The sequence below is a fragment of the Hippoglossus stenolepis genome, chromosome 18 (genome assembly GCF_022539355.2).
Source record: "Hippoglossus stenolepis isolate QCI-W04-F060 chromosome 18, HSTE1.2, whole genome shotgun sequence".
NCBI classification, from domain to species: domain Eukaryota; kingdom Metazoa; phylum Chordata; class Actinopteri; order Pleuronectiformes; family Pleuronectidae; genus Hippoglossus; species Hippoglossus stenolepis.
In genome coordinates, this window is record NC_061500.1 from 14,783,221 (window position 1) to 14,795,467 (window position 12,247).

The window sequence follows — 12,247 nt, forward strand, 5'->3', positions numbered from 1 at the left end:
AGGGTTGATATTCTTACTGAAAAAGGGAGGGGAAGGGCTGTGGGTGCAGTGGAAAGAGCCCTGCAAAGAATCTGATGTATCAGTAACCTCAATCATGTCCCACACCCATGGCTAACCTCGGGCTAAGTTGGGGAATTAACAGAGCGGCCGGGGAGAGATGCAACACCGACTTTGACTTAGCACTTCAGAGGTGTGAGCGCTTTGCCCCCTCTGGAGAACCTGGAGAAAGACCATCGTTATACATTATTAAAACCAGAGACTTCTACCCACAGCCTCCTTCTGTTTGTGTCCCCTATTGATTTCCCATGAATTTCTTTTTGATGAGAGTATAGAGACGGACACTTTGATTACGTTTACCGTTACTCTGTGTGCGTGTGCGTGTGCACTTTAGCGCGTGTGCACAGGCGCCAAGGTGGAGTGAACTTACTTGTGCATTCCTGCCTATGTGCACACACGCTTCCTTCTTGGTTCTTTTATTCTTTCCCTATACTTCTTACACACCCATGTCCAACTCAATGCCATTCTGTGCCGCCTTATATTCCCCCAACAATATAACTCATATTCTTCACCATCCCTCTTTCGCATTATTTTCCTTTCTCTTCCTTTTCTCCTTTCTTTCTTTTTTTTGTTACGCTTTCGTTTTGCAAATTATAGGCTTGGCATTTTGGGAAGGGCAACTCACTCCGTTGGTTCTTCACAGTTCTGTGCATTTGTCCTGCTGCCACTCCATGCGTGAAAATTAAAACAAAATAAAAATACACACAGCCAAGGGGACAAAAAATAAATCTCAGACAGCAACACTGAGCTTGACCAGAACGGGACACAAACACAAAGTACTTAATATCTGGAACACATAAAACATGGAAAGCCAATAAGAGGCTTCCTTGTTTGAGGTAATTGTAGAGATAAAAAGCTCTTCCTGGGAGACTCCTCCTTTCTCCCAACGTCTCTGGCTGATCAGGTTTCAGTGACGTTCAAAGATAAGGCCACACGTGAACAGACACATATACGCACACCTGCAAGCACACACACACACACACACACTATTAGACATAGACATGAGCACCAGCCAGTGTGACCAAGTCTATACCTGTACCCTATATTTGCAAGTCCTCCCTCACACATTCTCCCCTGATATTAAAGTCATGGCTCATTCATTGCATTATTGCAATATTTTATCAAAAAAGGCCTGAAGGATCCAGGCCAAATTGAATACCCCGCAGTTTGTCAGCAAATGTGCAACATATGCACATTTTGTATTTGTTCATCAAATGGGAACCGATACCTCGGGGCATAATGTAAAAAGACATTTTGAGTTAACTTGCTTTTGTTTTAGTAAGCACAAGTCAATATGTCTGTTTTTTGCACATGATATATGCCCCATTATAAAGGAGTGCTCATAAATTCCTTCAAAGGAAATTATATGACCCCCCCTCCCGTGTCAATAATAATCACTGAAATCGGTTATTTAGCAAACATGTCATGAGAGTGATTTCCTGAACGAGATCCTGATATTGATTAGGAAAGAAAAATCGGAACGAAAGAGTTGTTCATCACAGTGACTATGGAAATGAAAAAAAGATGCATCAATATGCACGTACGTCATGTAAACACTAATACATACTATTGAACGTGGCTAATTTCTGTATATGTTAAGCATGCACACAGACATACCTATCGTACACACACACACACTGTATTAGTGCACAGGACCATACACGGACATAATACAGATATATCTATGAACATACATGCATGTATGAAGACACTGGAACGGTGAAGGTGAACCACAGAGGTTTAAGTTGCTGCTATAAACTCTGTAAGCTGTATAAAAAAAATGTTTTCCTTTCTAACCCCTGTTGTTATTCCTCAATTTATAAATTTTGCTCTCAGTTCAAGCGATTGATTCATTTCAATCAACCCGTGATGCCACTAATCTTTCTGTAATTATTCACAGAAAAACAACAACTGATGTCTTCAGGTGTTAAAAAATGGGAAACTCATCCCAGATCAGTGTCTACTTTAAAATCTGCCCTGAAATCCTGTATGGCCAATTACATTATTATTATTATTATTATGAGTCTTGCATCAAAACAAGATTTTTTTTTTTCTATTTTGAGAAAGTTGGAACATCTTAGGTCATTTCACATTAGAAATGTGCGCTTTGTATATTTGTTTAAGCCAATCCCAAAGGTTTACAGGGGCAGAGACTCGGCCGCGGTGCGGGGGGGGGGAAGTTATGTCACAAATCTCAATGCACCAATCAGGATGACTAATTCCACCGGCCACTATCAGATCTGTTTAAACCCAACCTATACATTCCAGACAAGACAAATCGGCTGAGTTATTAATAATCATAAAAATGTGCATGGAAAGGTTAAGGTGGAGAAAATCTGTAGTAACAGTGTGATATATGCTCATATATGGTCCTGTTAACTGAGACAACTGTGGTCATTCAAAGTGCAATATATTACATCTGTAGTATGAGAATGATTTCCTGAACGAGATCCTGATATTGATTCGGAAAGAAAAATGAAAGAAAGAGTTGTTCATCACAGTGACTATGGAAATGAAAAAAAGATGCATCAATATGCACGTACGTCATGTAAACACTAATACAAGGTTACATGTATAAAGGCATGAAGATTTATTGGTAATTCTGAAACCAGTGTGATAGGATATTTGCAGTATAATTATTATCACTGGTGCGTGTGTCAGCAGGTGCTGTAAAGTCTGTACTGTAATCTGAGTCTGCGGATTTTTGATTCTATAAGACCATTTCTTTAATGAATTATTTGAGACATGAAAAAAACTATTTCCAAGTTTAAAACTACACTTTGTAACATTTAATGAGCTTTCCTCCCTTTGGGGCCGTCGTCCCTGACAATCTGTTATTCCACCTTAACAACGTACTCTACCCTCAATTCGGAGACTGGAAGTCGGACCTGCTGACAACACACATTGTGCAGCAGTGACCGTATTTTGCATCATCTCCACCCCCCCCACACACACCTCCACCTCCCTCTTTACTCCACCCTCACTCCCCCACATTGTGAGCCGGGATTCATCACAGGGATGAGTAATCACACTCGTGCTCAGGTGCCTGCACCAATGATTTCACCTCTAATGATGCGGCCATCAAACTTACCTTAACTGAGCAGAAAAACATGTGGCCACCCTTGTGGGCCGCTCTATTGACAGTAATGGCCCTGTGCAAGAGGAGGAGGGAGAGGGGGGGGGCTTTGTGTGCTGCCTGTCACTTGGGAAGCGAGTGCAATGAAAACTGTTGAGGTAGGAATTGATTTCTGTAGGGACAGTGGTTAATATATATTGAGCTGAGTTGATCAAATTTCCTGTGATAATCCCTTGTCAATAATCAATGGTTTCATACTTAATGGGAGCATTTACTGTGAGATAAAGAGGAGAAAAACCAAGTCCTGCTTCTAGAAAAAGGCTAAAACACTTTTTAATACAAATTAGTTCTGCACAACAATAATATATAACAATATATTAATAGAGATAAACGAACAATAATAACAGGCCACCCCAAGTAAATTATGGAATCTGCCTCTGGAAAAAAAGTTTTTAGGTGAGACTTATTGTTATTAAATATGATCCCGAGACATTCTCAGTCTTTTCGTGAAGTGGACTCATACATTACTGTGTAGATGTAGCTATATGACCATTAATGGACATCTTGCACTGTCAGTTCACATTGAGTCTGCCCACCAACCCAGTCAGTGTGCAGTCAGCCCAGAGCTCACCTCAGGTAAACTCCTGTGAATCCAGGGAAGAGCTCTGGTTGTTTTTAAATCTGATTTCTATTAAATAAATAAGGCAGTTGCTTCAGTTTAATATTCTCTTTCATCTCCTTCTTTTTCTCTCCTAGTGAGGTTCCCCTGGCTTTAAACTCCCCGTCAGACAGCTGTACACTTCTAAAAACCTGTCACTCCCATTAGAGGCGCTATAGGTGATGTCCCACCAACTAATTAACACATTGATTGATTAGTGATTGATTATCAAAACCCGCTCAGGTATACAATTGTAGTCTACACGTTGTGGCGTGGTAATCTATGAACCCATGACGCGCTGCACCCCTGATCTGATTCTGCAGGAGGATTGTTTTCAGCCATCCGATCCAGGGTTTATGTTACATTAACCTATTACCCAGTCTGCAGTCTACACACTTCTCCACGATCTGCTGCTGTTTGGGTTGCAGCGGAATAGGAGGGTCGTGGTTGGGGGGGTGGGGGGGGGCAAGACGCAGAAGCAGGCGGGGTGGCAGCGGCGCGGCAGTCGAGGGCAGGCGGGCGCAGGGAAGGAACAGCTCGCTCGCTCTGGAGCGCGCCGCGCGTATAGGAAGGGGACGCATTGATTGACAATCCCGGGCACGGGGCGCCCCACGCTGCACAGACACGGAGCACCGCTAATCTCATCCTACACTCGTCTGTGTCGAGAGCATCTCTGCCAAATAGCGGCCAGATCATCCCGAGGAAAAACAAGGGACGGCTCTGCCAGTCCCCTGGGCACCGGTGTCGGAGTCTTCTCGCCGAAGACGCGGACGCGAGCAGCAGCAGCAGCTCTGCGACCCCTATCCCATCCTGTCTTTATCGGCTTTCTTTAGTGATCAGTGTCGGGCTGAGCTCAAACTCCCCTGGAAACGGGATGGACACAAGGGTCTGGTTGCACTTTGCAATCTGAGCCAAAGAAGATTTGGTCGATTTCTTCTTTTTTTCTTTTTTGGTTCTTGGAATAACAAGGAACTGCGCCTGCTGCTTTCATCGGGATCCCTCTCGGGTTACCTTTTTTTTTCTCAAGTTCCCCATAACTGTGATGCATTTGTGAGTCAAGTTGCAAAACCCTGGAGCATGTAAACGCAATTTTTTTTTTTGTTATTTGTTTGCTTGGAATAACGACGAGATCATAAGAGATCACACTTTCAGGAGTTGCATTTTTTTGGTGCGTAATTCTTGCGGTGTGTGGCCGCAGAAGTACTTGTGCCTCCCTTTTTTTTTTTTGCGTTGAATGTCCAGTTTTTTTCGAATGGAGTAGGTAGTAGGTGATAAACACTTGAACGAAAAACGCGGGGTTTATTCTGTCTTGCCTGTGAACGAGCAGGCGGATCTGATGCGCAGATTCTCCGTAGGATGGTAAATGACTGATGGGGAATCATGAACAGCTCTTCCGAACTCGAAGATGGCACTCGGCATAAAAACCAGGTATGTGATTTTACGCACAGTGTTGGTGAAGGAGTGGTGCATCTGTTGGTGCAGTGTTTCCACGCGGAGTTTGGTGATGTGGCTCTCGGGTGAATCTCTGCACAGTGTAGCTGCAAATGAGCTTTTCTTTTTTTTCCTTTTTTTTTTTTGTCGAGACTCCCCGGGCTCTGGCACTTCTGTTCCTGCCACAACGTCTAAATCCACCCGCACACCACTAAATCCCTGGTTACTTCCAGGCTCGGATGTGTTAGTCTGAAATGACTCAGGTTGCAAACAGAAGAAGTGAGCGGGATGCAGCTGAATGCACGGCAGGGGGATTAGTATATATTGTGCGTATAGGCCGGTGGATGTTTGCGCATCTTGGCTCCGTCTTCCCCCCCTAAAGACAATCTCACATTTCATCCTTTTGGACTGTGCGTAAATTGAATGCGATTTAATGGCGGGCTCGCGTTTGTGGTGTTTAGATTCGAAACATGGCACACACACACACACACGCGCGCACAGACACCCCTCCATCCGTGGCTATTAACACTCCAGAGCTCTTTAGGCATGTCTTCCGCACGGATGGATTGAGACGGGAGCGGACGTGCGTGGTGTTGTAGTCAGGCAGGCAGGCAGTCAGGCTCACTTTGGGGAATAGTCGATTTGTTTTCACAAGGTCAGTAGAGGGTTATTGACAGTCCATAGGGGAAAAGGCGCTGCTCTGGAATCGGATTTCTGGGGCCAATAAAGCTTGGCACCTTTAGGAAACTCACCCAGCATGGCTTACCTCCTCCTAATGAGTGTTGAGGACGGGTTTTAGTCGTTTATGCTTCATCACTGGGCAATTATGTTGGCTAAAGGTGCTGGTGTGAACTTCCACAGCCATTGCAAGTAGATGAAATCAGCAATGTTACATTCTTACATGTGTTGGTGCTTTGGAGCAGCGGTCTCTGCTTTATGGTCCAAATAAGTGAGCAGATATGAGGAGAGGTAACAGCAGGGAATATAATTTGGAGGGTAATGAGTTTTGCTTCACAGATATCCATCTCTTTCACCCCCTAATGCTTTGCAACAACCCAGCTCACTCCAAACCACTGCATTATAAATGCATTTGCTCTGGGCTGCTCTTCGATTGGCGGAGTGTGGCATTGAGCACAAGTAAAAAAATTTGTGAGACATTTTTCTTGGAATTTTTCAAAGCTCGGCAGGTGTCACATGATACTCGGCTTCCTGTCTCCCTGCCCTGTGCTTCTGTTGATTTCCATGGCTCGGTCTGAGTCATTTCTACGGTGGCACTTTGAACCGGGCTGTGTTTCAGCGCTCTGTATAAGGTGTAATCACATTAGTCGTTAGTATCGATTAAGACAAGGCTGCAATGAATATTTCATATATTACAGTTGGCTGATTGTCATTGGTATGAGATGGAGTATAAGTCCAGTTTGCCTACATGTCTACAAGAACTACTTAAAGGTCACTTAAATTGCAAATGCAGCTTCCTTGGGTTTTAATGTGATGTGCTTTAATGTGTGTGCCCTGTAAATCTAAAAATAAAAGAATAAATGCAAAGAAAACATTATCTGAATTTAGGATATTAAAGCTTGATTATTTAGTTTTCCTCAAACTCACTGAAAAGAAAAAGGCATCTGAGTACTAAGGCCTGAGACTGAAAACTCCAAAATATGTCCCATAACCCTCGGGATGACAGAATGAGGAGACGTCGGATGAGACGAGAGGTCGTTGGGAAATGACTAATGCTGCTATCTCTCCCCTCCGCTCCCCACATCTACCTGTCTCCTTCTTCTGCAATTGTTATTTTGCTGTCACACATACATTTTCTTTCTCTCTCTGTGTGTGTGTGTGTGTGTGTGTGTGTGTCTGTCTCCGTCTCTCCGTAATCTTGAGAGCAGTAACACTGAGCGTTTATCTCCAGCCTGGCTGTATTGACACAGTCATTTCAGACTCAGTGGGGAGGGATCGGGTAATAAGAGATCTCTTGTGGTCTCTGTTTGTTTTGATATTACAAAACAGGCCCGACCATTTGTCTGGTAACTCTACGGTGTTTGATCCGTTGCTGTAGGTGCGCCGTCACCCGTGTCGCTTTAGAACAGGTGGAGGCCAGTCAGAGTGAAATGGAGATTCGCCTGCAACTTGAAAAATCTGCCATGAAATGTAATTCACAGGATTATAGAAAATGCAGAGTGGGACTATGCATGCTCAGATATGTGTTTAATTCATGGGTATAGAAATGGGACATTTAGTAGGAACAAAATGGCCACCGTGAGTTACAGAATTATAGTATTAGAGATGGGAAACTGAGATTAGTCAAGGTGGCTGTTCACCATTACCGCCTCTGCAATGTGAGGAATATTAAACTGAAAACTGGGCTTATATATCTGCTCAGGAGAAACTAAGTGATCTCATAAGAAACACAGAGGACTTTTGTGCTGTAAAAACAACGATATTGATTTTTTTTTTCGGGGGGTGCCAGCTAGATTTCTTATAGGGCTGTTTGTTATATGTGTTTCCATGGTATCATTCTTAAATCCGCCATGAACTGAGTTGTAGCCATTTGTTTGTTTGTCTCACTGTAATGATTTCCCCCTCACAAACACACAAACCCATCACATCTTTACAGGACATTATGTGTCTGTGCCACCTTCCTCTTCAACACATGCATGGGCACATTCACACACACACAGTTTAGCAAGGAAGCCAGCGAGGCCCAGTGGGGTTGGAGGTAATCGATAACACACTGAGAACTCAAAACTTTCCAAAGAACCGAGAGGACTGTTTGTGTATTGGTAGAAAACCACAAAATACAGCCGCCAGCTCCCACACTGGATTGCAACAAGCTTCACTTTAGAACCGTGGACCAACACAAATACATCAAAGTCTCACAATGAAATCAATAAGTTAGCAAATCACCTAACTATGGCTCGGATCTCTGTCGGGATTGATCAATCTGCACCGGCGCACTGCAATACACCTCACCCCCACATGTGGCAACTGTGGTTCAGGCTCAACCTACAGAGCTCCATCATCCACACATCTTCCTACAGATAGCTCATAATTATAGCCAAAACAACTTGTGAAAAACATCTAATTGCAGTTTCTCTATGCAAATGTACAGGAGTGTGGCGAGCATAATTATAAACATATTGTATAAAGCATCTGTTTGTTGGTGTGTGGACCTCGAAAGTTTTTTTTCTTTTCTTGAAAATAGTCTGAAAAGTAAACATGTCTGTCTATGACCATAAGAAGTATTTACCACATATATGGGTCTTTACGGACATGAATGTAACATTCCCAGTGTTTGGTCATAATTTGTCAGTTTCACAATGAAAAATGATATTTTTGCTACATTGTAACTATTTGCATGGTGCTCGCGCTATCGTCCATAAAGTTTTTACTGTCCATGCAGAGAGTGACTTTATAGTTTCAGCTAAAATGTATCTTTCCCACACAAGAACTTGTCTGTCACTATTAAGTCCGTGCACCCATCACTTGGAATCTGTTGCACATGAGAGCAGCGTTCGTGGAAGTGCATCCCTACTATACTGCCACAGATGGAAGTAATTCTGTGGGAAACACTGAATGCCACTTAGCTAGTTGGAGGAGACATACAGCTGGGATGTGGCAACTCTGCTTCTCTCAATCTAGCCAATTATTGTCCTTATTGACTAAGACATATTTGACGTCGCTCAATAGTATTCTAATGTAATTATTACCTTTGAAGTGGCTTCATCTATATTGGTATCAACTTTAAAGTTGGACACTAATAATAGTAATGGCCAAATGATAATTTGCAACTTAGTGTTTTTTACATGGTCCAGTGCCGCATCACAGCTGTAAATCCTGGAAGTCCATATTTCTAGGTTTTAGTATGAACAACCAAACACATCATTGTTTATATTTTCAAACTTTAAAACCACGTCAAACTTCATGTAGCTTTATAGACACAACCCTTATAGACATTAGTATGCAGAGAGTGATCATTGTGACTAGACAACAGCCACAATTTCTTTTTCGATGTTCAGTCTATATGCAAATAATTAAAGTTAATTAACTAAAACTGAGTAAATTGCCAGCTTTAACTTCATCCTTTGCTGCAGCTTGTGAATTCATATGGAAGTTAGAATTTTTGTGATTTAAAAATTGCGACCTCTCCAATCCCAATTTAGAATAATTGTTCGAGCCAGTGCAGTATCTTTCTAAATTATAAGATGATACATAATAGGTTTGTGTTTCTTAGACTTCTTGGTTACTACTATGTGCCGCTAACGTATGCAATAGCTCTTCAATCACAGCACAATAGTGGGTCGAGAAGTGGAGCCTGCGACTGTGGGCTGTACATGTGAGATGTGGGCTGTCTGGTTTGGTGGATACCCTTGTCAAACTAATGAACCTGCTGAGCTGGCTGGAGGTATAGGAGGCAGTGTGGACTGGAGCAGAGCGGAGCAGAGCAGAGTGAGTTCCCTGGTTCACTGGGCCTGTAATTTCCCTGTGGGGGGTCCTGCTATGGCGGCGGAGCAACTCTTAACAACTTCAGATTCTGTCTCTCCCGCCCCGCGCTGGGGTGTCATCAAGGGAACACCCACCGGCAGAACGTTTTCCAGCCCCAGAAGAGCTTCAATCCACTTGCCAGATCACAAATCTGAAAATGCAGCAGGCGGATTTGTTGATATATATATACACAAAGTCAGCTTCTGAAAACTGGACAATATTCACGTTGTTTCTCATTGAGCTGTAGTTTTCTCAGCTTCGCACGTAGGCGTCGTCCCCCGTACAGATGTAAGCTCACAAGAGGACTCCCAGTGTGAGATGTGTTTAACACTTGTAATGTGAGGGTCTGACGGGGAGTGCAAGGTTTTTCTGTGTGTGTGCGTCATGTCTTGTTCTGTTTGTCCGGCTATTCATAGATCACAGTTGTCGGCCTCAGTATGTGTTTCACAGCTGCGAGGTATATAAAGGGAGAGTTTGATATACTCGTATGGGTATGTGCATGCCTTCACTTGTTATGATCATGTGCTTCAACACCAGTGCCTTCCTTTTAAACAAGAGTACGGGGGTGGGAGTGGAGGGAGTTATTTGGTTTATCAAGAAAGAAAGGGGGAAAAAAACAACAACCCCTCAGTGTCATTGATTTCACTTTGCTTCTGCTCTTCATAACAACACCGCCTTTATATTGGCATGCACCGTAATGAATTTCAAAGCCTAGAGGCTTCACTTTGTTTTTCATCTTCGGTGGACATGTTCATCTCACACACAACTGCTCTTCTAATCGCCTCCCTTCTTTTTGATCCTTCTTATCAATATCATCTTTGTAGCTTTTGGACGTATGCAGTGCTATATAAGCTTTGTATTGAAACACATCGCCCTGGTGTTGTTGAATTGTGGGATCTAAACGTAAGTGGCTTCACAGGAGTGTGGGCCTATTGTTAGAATGAAGGCATGAATGTGTGAGAGGAGTGTGTGTGTCGGTGGATCAAAGTGGTAACGAGCAATTTACTGTCAAGTCGTTACGTAAGTGAAGAGTGCTTTTGCATAGAAGGTGATTTTGTGCTTTAATGGAGCTGCGTGTTATTTTGTTTTTCTGCTGCATACAGATGGAGCCATTTTGTGGAGCGTGCATGCTCGGTAGCCCGGCGAAGCTGCGGCTTTACTAGTGTGAAGGTCATAAACGGCAGCAGCTGTCCCGTGTGCTTTTGGCCTTGGTCATCCTCTATCTGCCTTTGTTATCTGACCCTCGCTCTCCTCTGTATCTTTTTTTTCCTCATTTTCTCCCATTCCCATATCTCTTGCTGACATGAAGAGACTGGATATTTCAATATCAGATTTCTGGTGGTGCAATGTGGCCAGAAGGCTTTGAGAGAAAACAGGAGAGCGGCAAGGAAGGAAAAGAACAAGAAGAATGAAAAGCAGAAGTAAAAGAGAAAAAGAATGAAAGTAAGAGCCCAGACCAGCGAAATAAAAGAGTGACCCAGAGTAGAAAGGGCACGGGAGTGTTGGGAGGTATGAATCACAGTAGGTCCCACATCAGTGTGGAGCAGACAGCAGGCTAGCTGGGGGCACATGTACCTTTTGCAGGATGACGCAGATATATTCCAGCTGCTCAAAATCCCACAACCGTCCAACAAAGGCTTGTTATCAGATATACCACACACTGCCGTTGGAGGGAAAGCAGCCCTTTTTTCCCGGTCGACTCTTGGATCAGTTACAAGCCTCATCACGGAAGCCCCAAAGCATCACCAGGGGCTCAATCGGATCCAAAACAACAGCTGCAATAGGAAGTGCAATAAGTAATTGATTCATGATTCTTGGTAATTGTGTTGATTTTGTGCATTCTGCATGCTTTACCTTCAGTGCACCTTTGTCCATGAGAACATGTAGATGTACTTACACATCTGCATTCACAGTAAATGTGGGTAGGCATAATGTAGATGTTCCCCATAGCTGCTTCCCTCCTGTGTTTGTGTGTCTTTAAAGGAATCTGAAGAAGGTAAAGCTGAGTAGGGAACATTAGGGAGGCACTGCAGGGCAAGGTTATACTCTACCTCCCAGAGCATGTATTGACAGATGTGTCAGCAAGCTGACCTGATGGGCAGGGTTTCACAGTAGAGGAGCTAAAAGTGTTAGAGAGCGAGGGAGGGATGGAGGGAGAGATGGAGACTGGGACAGCTAAGGCATTAGATTTCCATCTGCAGGATTCAGCCCCGCATGCTTGTTCGTGTGTTAAGACCAGGGTTTGCTGATGTTGTGGGGACCTATATCTGTTTGCACAGGCACATTACATGGACATAACATAAATCTAAAATCTTAAATGGGAAAAAAACATTATAAGGTTAAGATGGAGGTAAAGGTTTGGGTTAGGCAAGTAGTTAGAGGAAGTCCCAAGGAAATACAAGCTACATCCATACTACTATGTTGTCATTGTAAAACTGACATTTCAAACTAAAAACCTTGTAGCATGGATGTAGCCTAAGTCAATGTAATGTCCACTGAAGACTGTTTGTGTGGGTGCACATACATACTGTACCTGCTCAGGA

General features: G+C 43.3%; 1 protein-coding gene across 2 annotated transcripts in view; it reads left to right on the plus strand.

Moving 5' to 3' along the window:
• Positions 1-4,288: 4,288 nt before the first annotated feature.
• fibcd1b (fibrinogen C domain containing 1b) overlaps positions 4,289-12,247 on the plus strand; it is a 112,698-nt gene continuing 104,739 nt past the window's right edge. For both annotated transcript variants that reach the window (XM_035141732.2, XM_035141733.2), the window contains exon 1: positions 4,289-5,219. In XM_035141732.2, the coding sequence (XP_034997623.1) occupies positions 5,172-5,219 (48 nt within the window). In that variant the 5' untranslated portion in view covers positions 4,289-5,171. The remainder of the gene's footprint in view (positions 5,220-12,247) is intronic.